We start from the raw sequence: 26,469 nt of genomic DNA, 5'->3' as shown, positions 1-26,469 counted from the left end.
GGGGGCAAACGTGAATGATGATGCCTACTTCTGAAATGTCAAAATATCTAAAACTATTTTCAAAAGAAAACAGGTATAGATGGGCTAAACATGAAACATAATAAAATGCAAAACTGTAAAATAACTTTTTATTACAAAAGCAGTTTGTGATTACTGTACATGTTTTAATACATGTAATCAAAGACCACTATTAATATTCCAAGTAAATAATTCCAAACACATGTATATGAGGCATGAAATAAAAATGGGATTATATTGAACATGCTGCTATGATACCTACTTTATCATAACAACTATCCATGTCATTAAGTGTTCTTAATTTTTAATGTAATTAAGGGTTTTTCTGTATTGCAAATGGTTACATAGGATTCTGTCACATTTAACCAATCTCTCACTGTTGGACAACTTAGGAATCTTCCACATTTTATTTTAGAAATATCACTATAAGGAACATCGTTATTTCAAAAAGAATCACAATGATAAGCAGTATGAAGTCTTTGACCTATGGTCTTATTAACATCGGGTATTACAGTTTTTTAAATTTGTTACCTATAAGTGGAAAACGTCATCTTTATATTTTAATTTGATAATATACAAATAGTTTAGGAATTATAAAATCTAACTATCTTTTTAGCTGTTGATTATTAGGCTATTTTTTCTGAGGATCTACTTTTTAATTTTAATTTACCCAAAGGTGAGTTTCTCTTACCTTTCACTGGGGATATTTCTACTTTATCAGTGGATGTCAGCTGAATGACGAAACGCCTGTCCCCCTCCAACACAGTGCCTCCAAGTGTGTGTAATACAATGGTCTTCTGGGACTCAGTCTGCATTAAATCAGAGGAACAATACATTTTTTCAGGGTGACCAAAGCATAATTTTGAATATTCTCATTGGCAGAATCATGTTTATGTCCATGCACATTTTTAAAATGGGTCCTTTTTGTCATTTAGAATTACAGGCTGCTTCTAGAGAAAGTTATTATAGTAAGAATTAGCTCTGACTATAAATCTCATTTAGGCTCTCAATGGAATTTATTTTACCTTTTTACTGTAAATTTACTAAAATTTTCATTCATGGAAAGTATAATTTCATCAAGAAAGCTAAATGGTCAGGGCATGATGCAAATGAGGCAAAGATCATAGATTCAAAACCTTCACAGGACCATTAGGTCCATTCAAAGAAGAAAACACAGTACAGAGGACCTTACGGACAGTCCTGAGATGCCTGTCACTGTTTATAATCACCGGTGTCCCAACTCATGGCAGGCCTTGCCAATGGGAAGTTAGTGACAGCACCTCCCTGGTTAACAAAAAAAAATACAGTACTACCTCATAAGAAAATGTTATCTTTCTATCCAAAACCTGGTATTGTACAAATATATATTTTTTTAACCTTCACCTTTAAAAGTCTGTTTTGCTTTATTTTCATATAGGTTCTACTTGTTTTTCGCTAAATCATTCCTATTTTATACTTTACCCCCATTGCACAGTTTTCCCATTATTGCTAAATCAGTGTAAACTCATTGATTTTATTTTTCATTTAAAATTTTTTCTTGGATCTCAGATGTAGAGTCTGGATTGATTCTCATCCTCTCTGTAGCACTGATGGCTTGTACTCCTTTCTTTTTTTAACAAGAGAGTTTGGTGGCTTTATTGAATTTGTTTCCTTGTGTCCAGACTTATGCAAGTGCTTTTTCTCTTTCTTGCCCTCAGTTTCTACATCTGAAAGTGGCTGAAAGTGGGATTCCTCAAGGATTTCCAAAGGTTTTTGTTGCTTGTATTAGTTATCTATTTACATATAAACAAATTACCTCCAAAGCTTAGTGACTGGAAACAACAACATTCCAATCATAGTTTCTCTAGGACAGGTGTGGCTGAGTGGGCTCCTCTGGCTCAGTGTCTCTCATGAGGTCACCTTCAAGCTGTCTTCTGGGAATGCATTCCCATGTGAAGGCTTAATTGGAAAAGTTCAGCTTCCAAGTTCATCCACATGGTTACTGGCCGGCTTCAGCTCTTCAAGCAGGCTGACGACTGAGGGCCTCAGTCCCACAGGGGTTGTCGCCCCGTGGTACCTCCCCATGGGGCAGCTCAGGATGTGGCAGCTTGCTTCTGCCAGTCTGAGTCACCTGGTGGTTGGAGGAATTCTCACCTTTATCTGCTTGTTTCAATCCTGTTCCTCAAAATGCTCCCCATCCTATTACTCCTAAGTGCATTTTATTCTGCTTCTTAATTTATTGATATTATCCATGTTTCCATATTTAGATTTAATTTATTCTTTTAATTGTTGAGGGGATTCCATTGTATGCATCTGCACTATTTGTATTATGCATTTAATAATGGCTATTTGCTACTACAAATAGTGTTATCCTGAACATCCTTATACATGATTCTTCATATTTCTCTGAGGTGTTACTGATTTTAATATATTCTCTATATTTACATTGTCCTTTACCTTACTTTTATGTATGTGGAAGGTTGCTTTTCACATAATATGATTTCCAGGTCTTAAAAAAAAAAAAGTACATGCAACAGAGAAAGGAGGGTCTAAGATGGCATTTCCCAATTTTTTTAAAGAATACTCATTATAAGAGATAGTAATAAATGTTCTGAGAGTTATATATTACAAAAAAGGTGATAGAGAAGTTTTACAGGGAAATACATTCAGAAAATTCAAAGACCAAATTCCTCCTACTAGATATTCACAATGCACAGAAGTATATTAAATGTTCTAAAGTTCTTGCACACACATAAAAACCTACTTAACTTAGTTTAACCAAGCTTTTCCCAAATCTATTTGAACATGGAGTGCTTTTTTTTCCTTAAAATTCACAACAATTATTACTATTCTACAAAACAACAGTGTATACAGCAGTTTAGGAAATACCATTATAGGCTTTCTCAGAAAATATAAATTGTTCCCTAGCTTTTTGAAATTCAAAGCTCTTAACATTTTAATTACACAATATAGAAAATTTTGAGGTAGCAACCCATCATTTTATAAGCAATTTTCTAGATAAAAATTATAAAGAGTAATCTAAATGTCAGGAAGTAAGTTAGCTTCTTCATAAGTATTATTTTCTATAATCCTCGTAATCCCTGCTCAAGTTAAACACTGTTATCATCATTTTGTAGTTAGGAAACTAAATGTGAGAGAAATTAATAAATTTTCCTAAAGTCACATGGAATTTAATGGTGGAGTGAAGATTTTATAAAAATCTATATCCTTTTAAATTCTCAGTGGCTACTTCAAGTATCATAAGAGAACCAAGACTGAAAAGAGAGTAGAATGACACAAGTGCAAGAAATGGAATTCAGTGGCAATGAATAAACATCCTGGAAAGGGGAACCAGAGAGAATGGCATATGAAGCAAGAAATGTGGAATGCAAAAGGAGAGATAAGATTTGTCAGAACTATAGAGCTCGGGGTGAAACAGTGTCCATGAAGAAACAATGGTTGATAGTATTGAATACTAAGGGGAACGCATGCAAAGGAACACATGTGACCAATTTTTTTAATGAAACAGCTTTGTCTAGGATGAAAAAAAATTTTCAGATAGATTGTAAAGTAAAAAAGAGCAAGCAAATTACAGAACAGATTGCAGAGTAAAATTCCATTTGTACAAAAATAAAATACATATGAATGAATATACATAGAAAAACTTTATACATATATATAAGGCACTTCCAATAGTGTTTACATCTGAGGAATTAGGAATGGGAGATCAAGGAAAATCTGGGGGAATTTTTATTTTACATTCTTCTATATTTTTTGATGTTTTTACCATGAAGACATATATCTGTATAACAGATGAAAACATAAAGACAGACAAAACACCAGATTGGTAAATTGTGTCTTCTTCAAATACACATGTAGACACCATAAAGGGTCAAAACTGACAACAATACTAGGAACTAAAGATAAAAGAATGACACTAAATCTAGGAGAATTTCTACTAATGGAGCAATTTGGAGTGGTCTAGACTACACATACCCATTTCACACCGGGAACCCAAATAACTGGGAGAAACACAGAGGAGGTATGATCCAACAGTTGCCACCCAAAAACAAACTATTGTATTCTCATCAACTTTTTCTCCTCCACATCAATTCATAGCTTACAACTCTCAATATGAAGATAGTAAAAGGGATGAGAACTGGGTGTTGCATTACAGGACTTACACATACCCCATGAATACATGTAATAAGATATGAGGCAGGAAGCACACATTTTCCTAGAAGCCCTTACAAAATTAAAAGAAAAATAAAGAGGTTGTAAAACAGGAGCAAGGAACTATAAAAAGAACAACTTGCATGAAAAGAGGGATTCAATTAATGTCTTTCTACTATATTTATTTTTATTTATGTATGTCCCCTCGTTGTTTGTGCTCGATGTCTGCTCTGGGTCCATTCGCTGTGTGCTCTCTTATGCCTACTCATCTTCTCTTTAGAAGACACTGGGAACTGAACCTGGGACCTCCCATGTGGGAGAGAGGTGCTCAACTCCTTGAGCCACCTCCACTCTCTGCTTTATTTTGTCTCTCATTGTGTTTCCTCTTTCTGTCTCCTTGTTGTTTCATCTTGTTGCATCAGCTCACCACACCAGCCAGCTGTACCGCTCATCTTCTCCAGTAGGTACTGAGAATGGAACCTAGGATCTCCCATGTGGCAGGGAGGTGCTCAATCTCCCATGTGGTAGGCAGGTGCTCAATTACTGGAGCCACATCCACTTCCCAATTAAAGCTTTTTAAAAATTAAAAATCTCAAAGAAAAAAGTGCAATTTCAGAAATGAAATGTTCGTGGGAATCAATAAACAGTAGAATTAAAACTGGAGACATTTAAATCAGTGATGCATAAGAAAAATTGTAGAGTTTTATCAGAATGCAAAGGAAAAGGTAAAGATAAAATTATGTGCATCGTGGTTATGCAACAAAAATTAATCCAGTTCTCTGTAAATTTCCTTTCTCTCTGCTTTCTCTCTCTAGGGACCATTTTACTTCTCCCAGCCTAAAATGAAACTTAATAAAGGTTCAAAGAAACTACTGGGCTAAGTGCAAGATCGGAGAGGGAAGGATAATAGTGAGTACTCTAGTGAGCAGCCCTTGCGGAAGGGATGAGAAGGAAGTAGAGTTGGATAAAGGGCAAACAGCCAAAGTGTTTCCTTAAAGCAGCAAGGGGAGGACGGACAGGGACTTTCAGAGCAAGCTTCTCTTGCACCTGGCCCTACCCTATACCTCTGTAGCGTGTGCGCTGACATCCGCTAAGAACTCCCTTTTGGAAAGCAGGCATTGCAGCATTTGCTGGGAACGCCTCCAGTAGACAGTTCTCAACCGTCAGCCCCAACCACTTCAGGTGAACAGAGCCACACCATCCAGGGCCTTGTTTCACATCCAAAGTCTGGGCAAGACAAGAAAGTAAAAATCCACCCATGCTCCAAACTCAGGAGAGGCCCGATGGGTCAGTCCATCTTCAAACGGTTGTTGTCAGTTTAAGATGGAATCGTGGCTTGGCTTCACTCCTTGCCCAATCCTGTGGACTACCTCTCCCCTCCCCGCCCCAGGAAATCTTAATTCCAAAAGCACTCCACAAAAAGCCTCCTGACACTGATCTCCACCTCAGAATACTCTCCCCAGGGAAGAACACCTCAGTATTCCCTCGAATTTATCACCTGTGGACCATTTATCACTCATCAGTCCTGGAGAATTTTAAATTCCTATAAATAGAGAGTACGGAGCTTAGATATCCTTCATAAAGATAGAAACAGGAAGAACTTCACCCTCTTGCCAGGACAGCACTGAAGAGAATTAATGGGAGAATTTCCTGTAATGGGAGCAGTGGTGACACAACAGTCACTGTTACATTTTCAGGCAGTTCAAAATACCACTGATAGGACCCAGCGGCTTAGGCTGCAGGAGGAGGGGCAGCGGCCAGTAACTGGCTAGATGCCCAAGAAAAAGGTCAGAATTGTGTACAGATTGCTCATAATGTCTGTGTGTTGATCTTCAAAACAACCAATAAAATCTCTATTATGAAAGAAAAAAAAGACACCATTATACAGTGAAGCTCTGGTGCAGCCTGGGAGGTATCCTCGGTGTAATATATCCTGTACAGTGGCATTCCTACAGTCAATATGAGCACTAAGATACCATAAGAACGGTGTGTGGGAATACACACCTTTTTGCCATTTTGGAGGGGATACCATGAGCTATGATCAGGACTGAAAGAAGACTGGAGACATCATCAAAAACAAATCAGAACCCTTACGGATATATGCCCCTCAGAGATGGATATATAAGAACAATAGAGGTATTATTCAGCTTTACATGAAATGTTACCAGGTTAATGACCAAAGACCTAGATGGAGAGGGTCTATATGGAAAGTAATAAACAAATCCACCCTTTCTGATGAAGCACACTGAGAAAGGATGACTTTATTCCTGAGAGAAATGACTATACTATCTTTCACTTGGTGTGGAAGCAATGCTCAAAATCAGAAATCTGGAAAGTGGATTTGGTGGTTGGAACCTGGGAACTGGGAAATTATTGCTTATTACCACTGCAAAAAAATCTTTATAGAAAGTTTAGACTAATTTCTAAATTCCACTTTTGTGTCAAATGAGATATTTTCAGACCACGGCTAGGGCATGCAACCCAGACATCACTTAAGTGACCAGATATCAAAGTCTGAGAAATGAGTGGATGACTATCTGAGACATCTGGTTTAGGTTATCAATGCCATCATTCACGGACACCTCAAGAATAGTGGCAAAAAGTCTAAGTGGCAAATGGATTGCCAAGCGGCATCTCTAATTTCTTATTGATCTATTAGAAAAATTTGGAAAAATAATATTTGCTTCTGTGCGAAGTTTGGTACTGAAAGTTCTAGAGAGACCTCATTAAATTACAAAAAAACAAAAAGTAGAAATGGGCCATGTAGCATTGCAACTACTTCATCTTTAAAAGCTTGGTGGAATTCCTTTGAAAACCATCCAGGGAGCTTCTACTTTCTTCTTTGAATTTTTCTATCAATTATTTTACGAAATTTGTTTAGACTTTCTACGTCTACAAGGGTCAGTCAAAACAGGTTTTAAAATCTACTTGACTAGGTCTTTACAAAGCTATCTGTTATAATTACAATATTTCCTCAGTTGAAAGGTTATTTCCTCCTTATGATTTCTTATTTTGTAGGGTTATTTTTATTGGTTTTTCATTTCAGAGAACAGTTGCATTTACTCACTTATCAATTCTACTGTTTTTCTGTTTTCTAACTAATTGCCTTCTGCTCTTGCTTGTATCAATTTAGGAAGCATTTATGAAACATGGCTCCAAAAGCAAAAACCATAAAGGGGCTGATAAGTCTGGATTCTATGTTTTGTATTAGGTCTATTTGTCTATCCCAGAGCCAATATCACACTGTCTTATTTACCTTAGCTATACAGAATCCTAAATTTTGTTAAGCAAGTGTAAATATCATGTTCTTCTTTAAGAGTTTCTAGCTATCCTTGGCCTTTTGCATTTCCCTATATAATTTAGAATCATCTTGTTAATTCTCTTCTACCTCCCTGCCCACTTCCCCTTCCCAAAAAAGAACTGGGAGTCTGACTGGGATTACACTGGTAAATATCAATTGGCTCTGGTAGGGCTGGGGTTATTCTCAGTGAAACTCTGCACAGTTTAACTGAGCATGGTATCTTGTCTTCCCCCACTTTTTTCAATTATTAAAGCTGGCCAAGGAAGAGGAGAAGGGGAAGGAAACTGAGTGGACAGCAGGAGACATCCAAATTACATTCTTGAATGGGTTTGATTTGACACTCCAGACAAAATCCTAATGGCTAGTGTTGATAAAGTCTGTTTTAGTTTCCTAGGCTGCTTAAAGCAGATGCCACAAAACGGGCGGGCTTTTAACTATGGAAATTTATTAGCTTACAAGCTTACAGTTTTGAGGCCAGGATAATGTCCAAATCAAGGAATCATCAAGGCAATGCTTTCCTTTGGCTGCTCATGCTCCTGGAATCCTCTGTCAAATGACAAGGCACATGACAGCATCTGCTGGTCTCTCCCTTCTCTTCCAGGTCTCCTTGATTTCAGCTTCTTGTGTCCATGGCATGTCTCTGTCTCTGTCTCTCTCTCTCTGTCTCTCTTCATCCCATTTAATAAGACTCCTGGGCCATGCCTTAATTGAAATATCCTCATCAAAAGGTCCTGCTTATAATAGGTTTACACCCACAGGAATGGATTAGCTTTAAGAACATGATTTTCTGGGGTACAGTTCCAAACCACCACTAGGTCATAAACAATTAATCATTTAATACTGTTCTCAAGGACTCTGGAAAGAGGTGCCATTCTCAGGAGTCATTCAAATGAATTTCTGAAGCAAAGAGATCTTGGCCTTTCCTCAATGTTGTGCTTCACCTTTACTTGTGGAAGGCTAGGACACATGCAGATGGACTGTAATGTTTTTTCCACTATTATTTATTTTGATTCCAATTTATTTGGGTGGCAGAAGCATACCCAAATGTTTGAGATGGTTGACTAGTTTTGCCCTCAATCAAGAGAGGAAATAGTGATAGGAAGGCAGTTTTGATAGTGGGATGGAGATAGGGTCTGAATTAAATAATGCAATTTCAAAAATGTAAGGGTTTTTGTTTTATGATTTTTCACCACAAAGTATATGGATTTTCAAAAAAAATTTCTAGACCTCCTGAGTACCATTACATGAATTCACAAGCACCACTATGAGAAAGAAAAGTAAACAAAGATAAAATAAAGAAAAGCAATAGGAGTCCTGATGCTGACTATACCTCATCAAAATGAAGTGTCCCATTCAAAGGACTGAGATCATATTTAGCCATGTCATCTATGGTCCACTGAAGTCGGACAGCTCCCTTTCCTCCATGGGACCGGACAACTGTTAATGTCACATATGAATCAGGGTCATCAGACAAAAGGGATTCATCAACTATTACCTGAAAGAAAGAAAATCCAGTAAGGTGGAAAAAAAAGAGCAGGAGAAACAGTCTTATTCCTATTTACAATGACTTCAATTCTGAACTTAGAAATCTATTTATGGCATGTTACAATCATGTGGCAGAAAAAGAGCTTATGTTCATCAAACCCACTTCCTTTTTGTTCTTGACACTCAGCTAGATGATATTCCCCAGTCTCTTTTGCAGTTAGGTGGGTTGTGTGAGCAATTTCTGGCTAATAGACCTGGAGGCAGAAGTGAAATATGCACAACACACTGGCTGTCAACTCCCCACACAATCCTCTTCATTCTCTCTTTCCCCACTTGCCTGGTAAATGGAGAATATTCCAAGAATCGAGAGAACAGAGCTACAAAATGGAAGGAGACTGGTCCCTGAGTTGCCACTTGGAGGAGAGATGCCCAGGAAGGACACCCAACTTGGAACACCAGCACAGCATAAAACTGTGGTACTCCGTTTTAGACATTTTCTTAAACTTAATCCACATTCCTATGGGTGTGAACCCACTGTAAACAGGACCTCTTGAAGATGCTATTTTTAGTTAAGGTGTGGCCCAACTGGATGAGGGCTGGCTTTACTCTATTACTGTAGGTCTCATAAAAAGAAGGCGACAGGGAGAAGTGGGAAGTCATTGGGAAACAGAAGAGGAGAGAGAAAGGAAAGGACAACATCATCGTGTGAGGGGAAAGCCAAGAAACTCAAAGTATTGCCTGCAGCCAGCTCCACAGCCCTACAGTCTTTGGGGAGAAAGCAAGCCTTGCCAATAACTAGATGTTGGACTTTTAGTCTCAACACCATAAGCCAGTAAATTCTCATTGCTTAAGCCTACCAAGTGTGTGCTATTTGTGATAGCAGCTCTGGCAAACTAAGACAAGATCCTCACGAGTAAGAAATAAACACTTTTTATGTTAAGGAACTAAGATTTCGGGGTTCTTTGTTACAGAATTTAGACACCCTGCCTAAAATGGTCTCTAAATTATCTAAAGTTTGCCACCTTTACTATGTACTGGTTTAAAATAAGTTGTATTAACCTGACATAAAGAGAGAAAATTCAATGCATCAATTTACCTGATCTGTTTCTGTTTTACCCATGAACATGGTTCAACTGAATTATATATATTGAGTTAGTGAAGCAAAGTCCAAAGTGAACCTATATTAACTACCTTTTATGTAAATACAAAATATAAAATAAGGCTTTCTATTTTTAAGACATAGAAACTGAACAAAGATATAGTGCAATCTTGTTTTGGTCTTTTTCATGAGATTTGGAGCCAACTAATATTTATTGAGCTCATAGCTACTTTGGTCCAGTTCTTTCATATACCTTACCTTTTTATTAAACATCACAGAAACTCTAAGATATATCTCTTGTCTCTGGACCAGAAATACATATATTTGAAGAAGAGGACCCTGAAATCTAATCCAGGTGTTTTGACTCTATGCACAGTGCTATTCATACCTCCTCCACAAGACCAAATATATTTAATAAGAAAAAAAAGATTCATTTTAAACAAACTGAATATATATCATTTTTGTTTCCATGGATATAATGGAATAATTTAAGTTTCAAACATAGATTTCCATGGGTCTCTCCTATTGTCCTATTCTCCATATTGCTCTCAGGAGCACCTTGTTTAATCTGACAGATTTATGCTAACAATCTGTTCTCAAAGTTTTCAGATCTGAATCTAATCTCAGTGTTACCAAATAACACTAACAGAATGTTCATTGTGTATACAATACAATATATAAAGATAAACTGCATGTTATCAAGAGACTCGCAGTAAGAAGGGCTATAAGGAAAGCAGTCACAAAGGATTGAGAAACAAACAACTATTAATATCAAGAACAATAAAAATAGCAATTGTCACCTATTGAGTTAAAGCTCAGTTGTAAGGACTTTACATATATTAACTCATTTACTCCTTATAATAAGTGTTAGAAGGAATAATAACATAGGGATTGAGTAATCAAATCATACATCTAGCCTGTGAGACAAATTGGAAATCAGAGCAAGGGTTCTTAATCTAAGTTTAAAACACCAAAAGGTATTAACAGTAATTAACATAAAAAAAGTTTTTAAAAATATTTTTGAATATTACTGTACCAAACTCTTCATTTATAAGAAGCAACTAATAACCACATTGTCCAATAGCCAAGCCCAGAAGTTAAAAATCAAAACACTATTATAAAAGTTGTTGATTCTATGGGAAATTATCTAAATATTTTTATGACACCTTGGAATTTACTGTGAAGGGGAAAGTCATAATAATAAGAAATATGACACAATCATCTTGTAATAAAAATTATGATATACTTTATGGTGCTGTATTTTGTATCTAAGATATATAAATGATTTACTACTCATCACCAAACCTAGCTGAACAAAGATTTAATTTCAATAATTGGTTAACTTCTTTTCTACATCAGTGGTTGAAAGAATAATATTGTTTCAATACAATAAATAGTCTCCTCTGGCAGGTCTTAGAAGTAAACAAGGAACATCAAAAAGAGAGAGGAAGAAATCTAAAGAAATGGAAGATTCAGAGTGGCTATGTGTTTTGTTCATTATCAGATAGAGTACTAGAAAGATGCATATAATACAAATTCCTCTCCAGCTAAACCCATCCTGGGGTGTAATACCCAGACCATGACAGAATTCTGCCTGGAGAGCAAGATGGTAGTCTGGAAGTAGGGTAGGCAAAGAATAGAAGGTATGGGCAAAAAATACTTTTGTTTTTATATCTTGGTCAACTACACCCAATAAATAGGAATCTGTTCCCTTTTATAATCACAAGAGTTCTCATTACTACTAGGCTGCATGTGTAGGTTGGAGGAGGAGTAAAATAGGCCGGTAATTCACTTGACAACTCAAAAGACACTTGAGAAGAGAATTAGAAATGAAGAGTAATAAAAAATTTCAAAACAAAAATGAAAGACACCTTTCTACTAAAAATTATATGAATAATTAGCTTAGGGGAAGGCACCCTTATATATTTAACTTACAGTCTTTTCTTCAAATCCAAATACTCCAAATGGAGAATCATTTTGTGGAATAACAACAGTTACCACAACATCATCACCAAGTCTGCCACCTCCAGTCACCCTGGTTAAGGAAATAATGAACTTCTCCATGAGTTCAAATTCACCATCATCGATTACGGTGATTTCTATCACTGCAGAATCCTATGAAAGAACAGAATAAGGAAGGGAGGGAAGAAATAACAGTAAAAAATTTTTTCACAAGAAGTTGAATTCGTTATTTGTAACTTAGAAATATCATACAAAAGAACAAAGACTTTTTGGTCTTAGATGTTCAGAAAAATACTTTAAGTCACATATTTTTATAGTACTTCAAAGTTGGAAATCTTTGATTTTCGTGAGAAAAGAAATTCCGCAATAAAATAAAGTGTACTTTACGATACAAAAAAGACTCCTTATTCTTGAACAAAAATTCTTAAAATGCCAAGCAGTGCTCTAACATTTCACAAAGAGAAATCTTAGCATGCTTGGTAGTAATACCATATGATATTAAATGGTACCAAAAATTATCACTGTCTTCTGCAATTAACAAAAAACACATCATTTTTAATAACCATTCTTGTAATGTAAATGAAAGGAAGGAAGAAAATCCAAATTTTGTTTTTCTTCAATGTTTGTTATCAGGATTTAGTTCATTTAGTTTAGTATTTGCTAAAAGTTTTATAACTCATAAATAAATAAAACTTGGTCCAGCCTGTGATTTTATTATTGGTCATAAAAATATCCTAGCTGTAACTACATATTTAAAATTTTTTTGGTAACCCACAGGAAAATTTCAGTACTTTGACTCGAACATTTACCGTAAAATTAAGTTTTTCTACCTAAAGCCACCCAAAATTTTAATTTAACAATGGAGAAAAGTGAGAAATCTGGATGTCACACTCAGAGAGGCAGATACCTGAACAAAATCAAATGCTAAAATGGAAGCTTATTTAAGTACCTGTAACTCAAAGCTGTAGTATAGAATACAGAATAGCTTTCTTAAAGAATGTGAACTGTTAAGAACAAAGACGATCCTAAGGATGCTGGCGAATGATGGGACCTCAATTTCATACTTAGAATAAAGTTCTTATAATAGAACTGAAGTTGGGAGGCTACACCAATGAAAACTTATTTGTTTTAATGTAAAAATCTCATTAAGTTGCAGTCTCCCTCCTTTAATTAGGAGATGTTTCAAATTTCTAAATTTGTTAAAATGCTCATGATTTCAAAGTATGAGCAATAATAGGCCCTTATGTATAAGAAAACCTAGATTTGTATACCTATCTTTGAACAGCATTTCCCGTTACCGTAGATAAACTAAAAAATTGAAGCACACTATGCAAATGTGTCAAGACAAAATCAGACTTACTGTCATTTCAAGTTACTAACATATTTTTTGCATTTTTCACGTTTTTTCCACTGTTAAACATAAAAATTTGTGAAAACATCTTATTCTTACATACTGCACATTGCCCAGTTTGCAAAATTTGAAGGTCTTGGGGAATATCTTATAATTTTTAAGAATGACCCAAACCTAGAATATGTTTTCAATTTTTTCCAGTTCTAATTACATAGATTTCTTTAAGACTATTTCAACCATTTTCTATTACTTAAATCTTTTTTTAATTACAGAGGAAGTTTCGGATACTGAATATTAAATGTGCATATTTTTACTGCAGATTCTAAATAAATAAGTAATGTCTATGTTTATGAGCATTAACAAAGAAATAGAATTTTAAAAACCTAAAATGTATAGCAATAGTCTAGCTCATCAGAAAGTTATCATGCAATCTTAGACCCCTCTCAGCCATTTACAATAGAATCAGGTGGGGAAGTTTAGGAAAGGCTCAGATTCTTGCCTTTTAACATTCTCTTCCTATGCCCATTAATGAATTTTCCATTAACTAGTAATATTTCTGGTTGCAATATGCAGTATACACTGAGCAATCAGTAGTGCACACTCTCTGATGGATGCTTATGAAATATTTGAAGTACAACCATAAAAAATGCTCAGGATTTCATGAATAGCATACTTGTCCATCTGCAAATTCAAGAATCCCGTGAGAAGGCATCAAGTCTTCTGGGCCAGCACTGTCCAGGAGCGCTTTCCAATAAACATTCACTGCCCCAAAGCTTCCAGCCAGCCGGACCACGGGAAGGCGTAGAACATTCAAGGGCGGAGGCACCTCGTAGGCACTAATAACGCCGCCAACGTCCTTTAAGTCGAGTATAAGTTGAAAGGCAAGACAAACGTGGTAAGTCATATGTCATCACTTTCTAACCTTATTATTTCTACTTCTATTTCTTATACCTCAAGTAAATGTGGACATTGAGAGCTGGATATAAATATGCAGAACAGGTGTTCAGAACACTTATAATTTAAAGAACATAAATTTGCTTAATCCCTTGGTCTACCTCAAAGAGAACTAAGAATTCATCTACAAGACAAATCCGGTTACTTCTCTATTTATAAATACATACAAAAAGCATCCATTATTTTGCTGGAAAAATTATATTTAAAACACCAACCAATCAGCAAGGACAAACTTCTATGTTATTATAAATATAGGAAAGTTCATCTCACTCTGGTAACATGAAACACAAAAATTCCCCTGGGATCATCGTTTTCTTCTATCATTATTTCAGCTATTTCCATCCCAGGCCTCTGCACACTTGGCTGTCCTCCAGAGAAGTCAGAGTTCACCAGGTGCACCTCAGTGATATTGACAATAAATCCTTCCTCCAACTCAGGAACATCATCCTGGAGGACAAGAGGGGAGGGGAATGGTGTTTTATTTTTTAAAAGTTTAATTTGCATTACAAACCTGATTTTTTCAGTAAGAATAACTGACTTTGTCTATAGGAATGGGCAATGTTATCACACATACAAAATTGATTCCTTTTTATATTTTAATACAGTCCTACTGACAAATTCAGGATCTTATACAATATTCAAGCTTATTGATGATGGCTTAGTGGAACCCTAACATTTATTATCAAGTAAAATGTATTTCTAAAAACTATCCCACAACTGTGACCATATCCTAGACTCACCGGTAAAATAGTAACCTTGGCGTGAGTTTCTTTCATGTTTTCTTTCAATATTATTATTGTTTCTTGTAGCATATAATCTTCACTTTCAGTAGCTTGATTGCTGATGGGCAGCAAAAAATTGGGTTGAGCCACCAAGTGAATGGCAATGTCCCCTAGCAATCCTTTATCTCGAACAATTTGTAATTGAAGGAGGGTGATGTCCTCTGTAAAATAAACATGGCTCAAGCAAATAAACTTTGCTATTTGCTATAAATGCTGTACCAAGTAGGATGTAATGTCTTTACTATTCCTTTGAGACAACTATGGAAAGGAAGGTAAGAGAGACAATTTATACTCTCCAGGAGCATTTTATGCCTTCATTCTCTAGACTCCAAAGTTATACTGAGAATCATGTTCAACTCTAGTATTATATCACAGTTCTAAAATCTTTTATGTACTGTCCACTGTTGGACATCATGCACTTTAAAAGAAATTACTGAGAATCTAAGGAAAGTGTATATATGCAGTTCAGCAGAGGTACTGATTACAAATCTCAAAAGATTCTTCAAAGATGAAAAATTAAACATGCAAAATCATCATTTAATGCTTAATCATTAGAATAGAAATTTTCTTCCTATAGTGAGTTATCTATCACAAAGTATATCATTTTAATTATATTTTATATTATGTTTTATTTCATTTGTTAGTTTTTATTTTATTTTCCATATAAAACAAAATTACATATATGCCTGTTAGTCTCCGCAATGTTCTGAGAGGTCTTGATGACCAAAACTATGTCTTTGTTTCCAGAGCACATAGCACAATTTCTAGCACTTACTAGCACTTACTAGGTGCTCTCAAAATGTTTGTTGAATGAATACATGAACAGATCATTTCACCATAAGTCCATTGCTTCTATTCCCTTCTATATGGATGTATAAAAGCTCCTGTACATAACTATATGTCATTTTTTCCATCAGTTATTTAAATGAAAGGTCCTTGAAAGCAGGACATCCATGTTAATATCTGAAATTTTAGGACTTTCACAGTATGTTCTAATAAACTCACATTATATATAACCTTTTATTCAAATAAATCAAATGACCTTTAGGTACAATAGCCAATTTATACTACAGATTATATGAATATTTTGGTGACTATTCAGCACTATAGTTAAAGAAAATAGGAACTGATCACTATATACATCACAGGAAAAAATAATTCCAATCAGGGCTTTGAGTTAAACAATCAATACATTGGGTATCATGTGCATTTCACTATGTTACCCCTTGTTCTCTGTAAATCCGTGTGAGGAAAGAGAGCAAAAAAAAAAAAAGGAGAAAGTATAATAAAAAAAGTTACCTCTACTGTAATGGCCTACTAAAATTTTGTTATGTTAGTTATGATAATGGTTTCAAAAAAACCTAAAACTATGCCCTATAGCATGATTGTGAAGTGACTGTGATTATACAATTTAATAAAGATAAACAAAAAGTAAAAAGGATTACACATGACCTATTAAACTGAAAGTCACATGAAAAGAGAAATTTATATTCTTTGTAAATATTAGAATCAAATTATCCCATAAAACTCACCAAAATCTGGAAAATATTTAACAGGATTTACCTTTAGGTTCTGCTACTTTAAAGAAGAGAGACTCAGCATGCCAGCCCACCAAGCCATGGGGTGAGTCATTGGGCAGAGTAGTAATCACAGACTTGTTCCTTTTCTGATCAATAGCAGCACCTCTTGATGGGTCCTCAACTCCTTCTGTGGTAATTCTAGTAAGTGTTACAATCACAACCTCTGATAACTCTGGTACGTCATCTGCGAGAACAGTCAGAGTGATGGTAGACAGTGCCTGGCCTTCAGAAAATGAAATCTAAAATTTCAAAGAAGGAAATTTTTATTCATTTTGTAATTATCATTGTGCAATAAGAATATCAAAAAGTTTAATTTTTTAATACTGGCCACAACTTAAAAAAACAAGAGATATTCAAGAAGCATAATATGATTCCACAAATAAATCTAACGCTTTTCTTATTGGGAGTGGAAAATTACTAGAGAAAAGAAAAAAGTAAACCATTTCTAAAACTAAAACTAATAGAACATGGAGCCAAACTCATATTCTGAAACCTGCACTCCATTTTATTATAAATTACATAGTCTCTCTCTCTGAATCGAAAAGTCCAGGTGCCATATATAAAGAGCCAGAAAAGGAAAAGTAGGTGGCATGCTAGCTTAAGCATTTTTCTTTACAAAGTTTTTGCCAGAATTGCTATACCCTCTGGCCAAACTCTGAATAGATATATCATTTAACAATAAATCAACCCATAGAGATATAGAGACAAGGAAAAGAATAAAATCAGAATGTATTTGTAATCCTCCTGCTTACAATCTTTCCATGTGTTTCCATTTGTCAAATCCAAATGGGCTATACGGCATTTGAAGCCTTTTCTGAAGGTTTCTGCATGCCTCTTGAATGCCATTTCCCATTGCTCCCAATCTCATACCCTATTCTGCAGTATTACAGCTACAAACTATTTATACTTACCCAAACTACCATTGCATATTGATGCCTCTACCATTGCTGACACTTATCCCCCCACCTACAGTTGAGGAGCTAAACTCTAGAGCTTTAGTAGTAAAATCAAGGGTCAGCAAACTATGAGCCACTGGCCAAATCCTGCAGGCTACCCATCTTCACAAATGAAATTTTACTGGAACATAGCCAAACTCATGGGATTACATATTGATTATGGCTGCTGTCACACTACAGAGGTACAAATATTTGTGACAGAGATTCTATGGCCCACAATGCCTAAAATATTTACTATCTAGCCTTCTATTTAAAATGTTTACTAACCCATGAATAAAATAATTTATTCTTCCGATAGTCTACACCTAAGATACTATTATGCACTTAAATTAGAAACAATTTTGACGTTTATATGAGAAAACTTAATTATGGAAAATTCAGAACATAAAGAACCTGTCTTTACCTGAGGTAATTCTATAAGGGGTCTTTTATTTTTTTTTTTTTTTTTTTTTAAAGATTTATTTATTTATTTAATTTCCCCCCCTCCCCTGGTTGTCTGTTCTTGGTGTCTATTTGCTGCATCTTGTTTCTTTGTCCGCTTCTGTTGTTGTCAGCGGCACGGGAAGTGTGGGCGTCGCCATTCCTGGGCAGGCTGCACTTTCTTTTCACGCTGGGCGGCTCTCCTCACGGGCGCACTCCTTGCGCGTGGGGCTCCCCCACGCAGGGGACACCCTGCGTGGCACGGCACTCCTTGCGCGCATCAGCACTGCGCATGGCCAGCTCCACACGGGTCAAGGAGGACCGGGGTTTGAACCGCGGACCTCCCATATGGTAGACGGACGCCCTAACCACTGGGCCAAAGTCCATTTCCCTATAAGGGGTCTTTTAAAAGAATTCTTCAGGGAATCATTTGGCTAAATTACACAGATTAATCCCAAGGCAAGACAAAGAGACAATCTATCTTCCAACCAAACGCTTCCTGAACCCTCCTTTTTGTGAGTCATCTTCCTTGCTTTATTCTGATTCCAATGTTTAGCCTGAACATCAGTTTTATACTATACACATTTAGTGCATATTTTGATCCTCTACCCAGATCCATTCTTGGGATTTTTATACTCATCTTCAGTTGTTGGCAATAATAGCTTTTGTATTGCTCATCAAGAATCAGCTAGGAAATGGATTTGGCTCAAAGGATAGAGCATCTGCCTACCACATGAGAGGTCCAGGGTTCAAACCCAGGGCCTCCTGATCCATGTGATGAGCTGGCCCACGTGCAATGCTGATGCACGCAAGGAGTGCCGTGTCATGCAGGGGTGTCCCCCATGTTGGGGAGCCCCACATGCAAGGAGCGCACTCTGTAAGGAGAGCTGCCTGGCGCAAAAAAAGTTCAGCCTGCCCAGGAGTGGCGCAGCACACACACAGAGCTGACCCAGCAAGATGACGCAACAAAAAGAGACACAGATTCTCAGTGCCACTGACAAGAATACAAGCAGACACAGAAGAACACATGGCAAGAATCAGTACCACAAGCAGAAGTGGCTCAAGCAGTTGATTTTACAAATAAATCTAATGCTTTTCTTATTAGGAGTGGAAAATTGCTAGAGAAAAGAAACAAGTAAACCATTTCTAAAACTTAAACTAATAGAACATTCTCACATAGGAAGTCCCAGGTTCAGTCCCCGGTGCCTCCTAAACAACAACAAAAACAACAAGCAAAAAAACAAATGAAAAGAAAAAACAAAAAACTCAGGAGAGCCAATGTGGTTCAGCGGTTGAGCAACAGTTTCCCATATATGATGTCCCAGGTTCAATCCCTGACCCCAGTACCTCAAAAAAGAAAAAAAAAAAAGAGCACCAGTGAACCACCTCACCTAAGGTTATGCTCTACCCAGAGGGGAGCCTGGAGTCAAGGATGGTTAACAAGGGACATGACGGCTCAGCTCTCTTCCTCCAACTTGGTACACCTCCAGAGGAATACCTCAGCTTCGGAATGCTCCCATAAGATCAAGATCAGCTGCAATCATCTGGGGATCAGCTTCTCCCTCTGTACATTAGCACCTTTCTTACTGCCTTATAGGTGTGTCTCCCAATAAACCTTCTGTCCACAACTCTCCATCTCAGAGTTTGTTAAAAGGAAACAACTTTTCATCACTCCTCAACTATGATCTATGTTTTCATGCCTGGCTATTTATAGGATACAATAAATACATAACATATATTGCCTATTTACTGCTTCAATTTTACCCAATTCTTGATCACCACATTTCTATCTCCAATTTGCATGGTTTTACCTTTCCTGGTGGTATATACACCCACAATTTGGCCAACCAATGCACTGAACCTCAAAAGGGATGACTTTTATTACAGATAATTTTGGTATTACAAAAAAAAGAATAACCACCACAACAAAACTAACCTTAAATTGTATCTTTCTCTATGGTGATTAGAGTCACTGTAGAAATCCAGTGTTAACATAGGCAAACCCAAACAATCTGTAAGGCAGGGTTTCATCCCATGCATCAACAGTTACCACAATTTAAAAGTGAATCTCCCAAAATTTTGTAAATTACATACCACTCCTGAGGTAGGAAATATATCACTAATACTTCCATCAGCTTCCCATGCTACAGTTATATGACCATATGTTCCTCTTAAACGCTCAACATTCAAGGTCACTAGGCTGTCTTGCTCCATTTCTTCCACTTGTTTATATAATGAATTCTAGAAAATGCACAGAAGTCACAGGGGGTTATTTGAAATTACCTAGGCAAACTTTATTTAATATTCTTATGCATTCACAAACTTTGCAGTATTAAGCAACATGATATATTGCTAAGTGAAAAACAATAGTTAAAAGGTTTCATATTGTATTTTAAAACATTCCTTTTTAAGTAAATGACCACATTAAAGTAAATGCAAATGTTAATTTTATAGGATTATTTTTATTTTGGTCTTCGTACTTTTCTATATTTTTCAAATTTTCTTCAATGAATATACATTACATTTATACTGAGAAAGAATATCCCGGCGGCAGACTTGGCCCAGTGGTTAGGGCGTCCGTCTACCACATGGGAGGTCCGCAGTTCAAACCCCGGGCCTCCTTGACCCTTGTGGAGCTGGCCCATGTGCACTGCTGATGTGCGCAAGGAATGCTGTGCCACACAGGGGTGTTCCCCGCGTAGGGGAGCACCACACGCAAGAAGTGCACCCCGTAAGGAAAGCCTCCCAGCGTGAAAGAAAGTGCAGCCTGCCTAAGAATGGCGCCACCCACATGGAGAGGTGACACAACAAGATGACTCAACAAAAAGAGACACAGATTCCCATGCTGCTGACAACAGAAGCTGACAAAGAAACGAGACGCAGCAAATAGACACAGAGAACAGATAACTGGGGTGGGGTGGGGGAAGGGAGAGAAATAAATAAATAAATAAATAAATAAATCTTTAAAAAAAAAAAGAATATCCCTTTTTTTAAGTAGCATACATAACATGTAAAATGTCTGTGTTAAGCAAATGACATATATATAACATTAGAAGAAACTCTGGCAATTCATCTAGGTCTATGTTTACTGTTTTTAAAATAAGATTTTGTCCTACATAGTCTTTAAGGTCCCATCCAAATCTAATGTCATGAGACTCAGGATACTCTTTCCTAGTATTTGCACATGTCTCTTAACCTTAAATTCATAGCATCTGAAATTTTGCTCTTGCTGCCCTGTTACCATTGAGGGTGTTTCATGGTTGTTCAGACTATTGTTCTTGCCAAAAAAAACAAAACAGAAAACAAACAACTCCCTTTTCTAATATTAAAATTTTGCACTTTCTTCTTTTTGTCATCTATGTTTTCTAGCCTCTTTCTCTTATTCCAAACTGATTTCTACCTCTGTGTCACCAAAATATACTTCACCAAATACGTGCAACATCTCTTGCCAGCCATTTAATGTACTTTTCCTCAAAATTAATACTTCAAAGAATTCTATCTTACAACACCCTGGTTTCTCCAGAAGCAAAAGGGCAAGAACACAGGTTATGAAGATCTTTTCTTTAAAACTTTTCCAGTAAGATTTATCTTGTCTTTTTACTATGGTAATCTAAAGAGAGATGCTCTCATTAATTTCTTAACAATTATGAAAGCTTCTATTTCAAATGCTAATTTGAATAAAGTTCTGATCTTATAACAATATTTTATACAGCATTTAATAGACTTCTACAGATGTTATATAGTATTAAATACTTGTTCAAAGCAATCAAACATTCCTGCAGAAAATGACGATTCTAAAATAGGCATGTAATTTATTCACAGAAGATAATTTCTTATAAAAGAGAAGGTTCTCTGGCCCCATGCCCTTCATTAATGAGGGTTAGTAAAATGAGGATTTCAAGCATCAGGAAAATATTCAAGAAACTCTTAATATCTATTAACTTTCTTCTTGGAACTAAGTTGCCAGGCTCAAGAGGACTGTATTGAGGAATTCTACTGAAGGGATTGAAGGAACCCATGACCTTTCTATCAAAGATAAAACCATAAAGATATTATGTCCCTAGAATAATTTTGGAACAAGCTTCCTACAGCAATGCTTGGTTAACAAGCTTAAACAGTTTATATATAGAATGTGTTCTCCATCTGCAGCAAGGGTTTGGGGCGAGAAGATGAACCTGAGCAAGGAACCCATCAACCTGAGCAAGGAACCCAGGAACCCCAGTGCTGCCCTACCTACTTGTATGGGATCCTGAGAAGGTCATACAAGTGTTCTCTTGCCTCCCCTGTATAAGGGCAGCTCTACTAAGCACCTACTGCATGCCAGCCACTTGTCTGAGTACAGGGACAAAGCCATGAACAAAGCAATTTCCCAGTTCTCATATTCTTCTTCATGTTCATATTCCTTTTTCTTCATGGCACTTAAAATTGCTTAATTTGTCTATTCTCGGTTTCTTTTACCATAAAAGTTAAATGTGCCATCAAGAAGAATAAGGTAGGATGACAGAATACAAAATGATGCTGAGGACTCACAACTTTAAATCAGGGATGGCCTTTCCAGTAAGGTGATATTTGATGAATGGATAACTGAAGGTGAAGAAACAAGCCATGTGAGTATCTGGTAGGGACAGAGCTCTTCCTCTTTCTTTCTAACCCTACCCCACACAGCTCTCTTGTCTTGCAGCTACACCGTCCAATATGGCAGCCAGTGGCCACATGTGGCTATTAAGCACTTGAAATGTGGTTAGTCTAAAGTATAAAATGCACACCAGAGTTTGAAGATAAACCATGAGAAAATGAATGCAAAATATTCCATCAAGAATTACTATGTTGTTTATATGTTGAAATGATAGTATTTCAGATGCACTGGGTTGAATAAAATATAATAACATTAAGCTCATCTGTTTCTATTTTTTTTAATGTGGCTACTAAAAAAAAAATTATTTGGTTTGCACTCCATGTCTATTGGGTAGGGCCGCTTAAAGGAAGTTGGTCTGCCCTTAGCTCCAAGGGCCAGACAGGATAACAGGTTGATCCTATGACCCTTGCAAGCAATTGGTTTAGGACTTCATGTCTAAAACTTTTCATCTTAATCCCTAAACCTGCTCCTCCTACAATTGCACATATCTTGGTGAATGGCAACTTCACCCATCCCTTTGCCATGTAAGTTATTCCTGGATTATTGCAATCAGCTCCTAATGGTCTATTTCTGTCCTTGTCCACTATTCTCAATACTGTGACCAGAGTGGTCATTTAAATTTGTGAGGAAAACGCTGCTTGTCTACTCAAACCCAACCAAAAATTCCCATTTTCGAGAAACACTCTCAGAAGCTTATGCCTGGTTTCTTCCAGACATCACCTCATGTATCTTTTCCATTCTCTGGTTTTGTTTTGAGTCCTTTCATTGTCATAAGTCTTATCTATAACTAGAACTAAATGCTAAGTGCTGTGAGTCTTCATAGCATTGAACCTGGAGTGGTCTCACAGACTCCCAAAACTGTCCTAGATGATCTGCCCTGGCCCTTCATCTCTTGGACATCATCTCTTGATTACACATTGCCTTCAGTCACAGTGCCCCCCTTCTGTTCCAGATGGGCAAGTCCTACTTCAGGTCTTTGCCCTTGTGGATAGTTTCCTGTGCTTTGAAATGTTTTTCCCCCAGATATGCACATAACTCACTCCCTCAATTCCTCCAGGCTTTTATCCTCATGTGAATTAGTGAGACCTCCTTGATCATCCTCGATCCTTCACACACTCCATCTGCCATCTCTGACAAATGTTTCTCCACAGTACTTATGAACACTGGATATAGAAAATAGGTTTTTTTAATGCCTTTGTTTATTTTCTGTCTCTTGCCTCCCACCTCTAGAATCTAAGGTCTATGAGGATAGAAATTTTTAATATCTTATTTTCTGCCTTATCTCCAGCATCTGAAGCAGAATCTGGCACACAGTAGCTCTTTGTTAAATATCCACTGCATGAATGAACGGCGCGGGCTTGCGACCCAGTTCTGGCCAATGAGACATGAGAAAAAGTTTTCTGGAGGCTTGTAGGAAATTTCTTCCTTATTTTAAGAGAGTCACATAAAGCATCTCTCTTTTTCTCTAGCCAGATATGAACAAGGAGGCAGTAGCTGTAATGATAATGTCAGCTTTCAAACAACTAAAGAGAGATCAGATTTGCACACACCAAGTGGAGAGGGGAAAGACTGTATCATGGGGATATGGTAGAATATCCAACCAACCTTGAAGCTCACCTTCTCTTTGCACAGCCTCTTAAGTGTTCAAGTCAGCTTGAGTCATGCTTTCTTTTACTTGCCAAATATTTCGTAGATATATGATAGCTATAGGTATAACTCTAGTTAAGAAACCATGATAAACTTTACAAATAGGAACAAAGGATACAATATGGATGGGTATTCTTTTGTTCACTGGTAAAAGAATATGAAGTCTGGGCTTAGGAGATGTGAACCCAGAAAAATTTGTGTGGTTCTCTCCTCAAGAAAAAGCATCTACATGTGTACAATGCACACACAGTTACAAACTTCTCCCTCTCTCTCCCTCTCTCTCTCTCCTCCTCCTCCCCACTTTCTCTCTCTGCACAGACAGCAATAACCAAGGAATAAAAGGAAATTAATATATCTGAATGTGACATGTGTAGCACAACACAGTGTATTAGTGGTTTTAAAGTGGGATTCACAAGTGCCCTCTAGTAATAGGGCTAGGAGCAAAGCCAAACTCCTGGGCCAAGACCAACTGGTACCATTTAAAATTCATAAAAAATGAATCAACACAAAAAAGATAATGACAAGTTGACCAAGAGGGAATACACTTCAGAATGCTGAGAAATAAGAGAAGCAGGGAAAAGGAGAAAATGACTTAAGATAAAGTATGACTCACTGAGTACTGATAATAGCTAATATATAAATACAGTAAATAAATAATTTTGAATTCCAAGGGTGAACTCTCCAGGCTTACATTACCTGAGCAAATGCAATAACTCCATGGGCATCATCATTAGACAGAATGGTTATTTTCACATAACCATTAGTACCAATCTCTGCTCCTCCTTTGGGATTTTTAAGCTGTACTTTGAAGGATTCTTCTTCCTCTGGAACTATGTCATCAAGGATATTTACTGTTATTATAGCTTCTCTGTCTCCAGGTTCAAATATCAGTTCACCTGAACTGGCATAAGAAGTATATATAAAATAAGTCAACTTCAAAAATCTAAAATATAAACATGGTACACTACTCATAAATTCTCATTACATTGATTAATATTAAAGTTCAGAAAAATCACAACATTTAATTAAAAATTTTTAATCCAAAATGTTCATATACTACAGATCAATTTGGTAGAATACATGTTGGAAATATAGATAATAACCAAATTTCTCACTTATCAGTAGCTCTTCTATTTTGTATATGTCACAAAAGAAATTTAATGTAACATTGTTTGTGATCTATTTATCTTTTTTTAAAAAAGACAATTAAATAATAAATAAAGCAAAAGAAAAACGAGACAAAATTAGGTGGCACACAAAACTATGACAAGCACAAGGGCACTTAGCATAAACTGTGCAACCTACCTAGGAATAAAGTCAGACTGGCTGGAAATATAGGCCAGCTCATATATGTGTGAATGGGTAGCTCCTGTCAGAGCAATTAAATTCTTGCTTGAATTAAGAGATTTCACTGTAACAGAAGCTGCGTCATGAGCAGAAGGTGCGCCCAGAACAAAAGAGAATTGATTGAGCTCTGAATTCCAGCAGTAAAGAGCAGACACATGTCGGCCAATAAGAAGTATATGGACTGCAGGAATGAAAGAAAAGGACAATGGAATGAAATATAGTTTCCTCACACACTCCCAACATTGGTCTCAAAGAAAAACCCTTCTAACTCTCACAGTTCCATTTTGATTTCTGAAGTAACTCAATATACTTCAATTTCAGAAGTAAATGAATATAAAAAATAATTTTTAAATGATATGGAATGATCAAGCCAGCATGATAATGTACCCATAATCCATTTCACAGAAAAGAAATCATTGGCTGGTAAAATCCCAAATGGATTTTGGACTCTTGTATTCTTCTCAAATATTTATTTATTGGATAGCATGATAGGTAATTTTTTTAAAGTGAAAAATGCCCATAATCCTACCAGCAAATGTTTCATTTTTGTGCTTTATTTCCGATTACCATCCATTTGTATTTATAATTAATATAAGTGCAACAACATTCTTAATTAGCAATCAATACTATGTTTTATATGTTGCTACAGAGAATTCAAATTTCTAACTTTAATGCATAGAAAATAAACTATAGGGTTTATCTACAAAATATATTCAATAATTTCCCTACATTGGATTTTACAGTTATTTTTCTTTTAAGTTTTCGATATTAAGGTTAAA

At 36.4% G+C, this 26,469-nt stretch overlaps 1 protein-coding gene across 1 annotated transcript in view; it reads right to left on the bottom strand.

Annotated features, from left to right (window-relative positions):
* The window catches only part of ADGRV1 (adhesion G protein-coupled receptor V1), a 685,020-nt gene that overhangs the window by 476,409 nt on the left and 182,142 nt on the right, over positions 1 to 26,469 (bottom strand). Inside the window, exons 51-60 of the mRNA XM_058276109.1 lie at positions 25,649 to 25,871; positions 25,040 to 25,244; positions 20,155 to 20,301; positions 16,668 to 16,923; positions 15,063 to 15,265; positions 14,593 to 14,769; positions 14,042 to 14,224; positions 11,991 to 12,170; positions 8,802 to 8,966; positions 710 to 827 (exon numbers count right to left, since the gene is read on the bottom strand). Coding sequence (XP_058132092.1) covers positions 710 to 827; positions 8,802 to 8,966; positions 11,991 to 12,170; positions 14,042 to 14,224; positions 14,593 to 14,769; positions 15,063 to 15,265; positions 16,668 to 16,923; positions 20,155 to 20,301; positions 25,040 to 25,244; positions 25,649 to 25,871 — 1,857 coding nt within the window. The remainder of the gene's footprint in view (positions 1 to 709; positions 828 to 8,801; positions 8,967 to 11,990; positions 12,171 to 14,041; positions 14,225 to 14,592; positions 14,770 to 15,062; positions 15,266 to 16,667; positions 16,924 to 20,154; positions 20,302 to 25,039; positions 25,245 to 25,648; positions 25,872 to 26,469) is intronic.

Source organism: Dasypus novemcinctus, chromosome 2 (genome assembly GCF_030445035.2).
Source record: "Dasypus novemcinctus isolate mDasNov1 chromosome 2, mDasNov1.1.hap2, whole genome shotgun sequence".
Lineage (NCBI taxonomy): Eukaryota > Metazoa > Chordata > Mammalia > Cingulata > Dasypodidae > Dasypus > Dasypus novemcinctus.
Note: the sequence above shows the minus strand (reverse complement) of the source record. Positions and strands in the feature narration are given on the sequence as shown.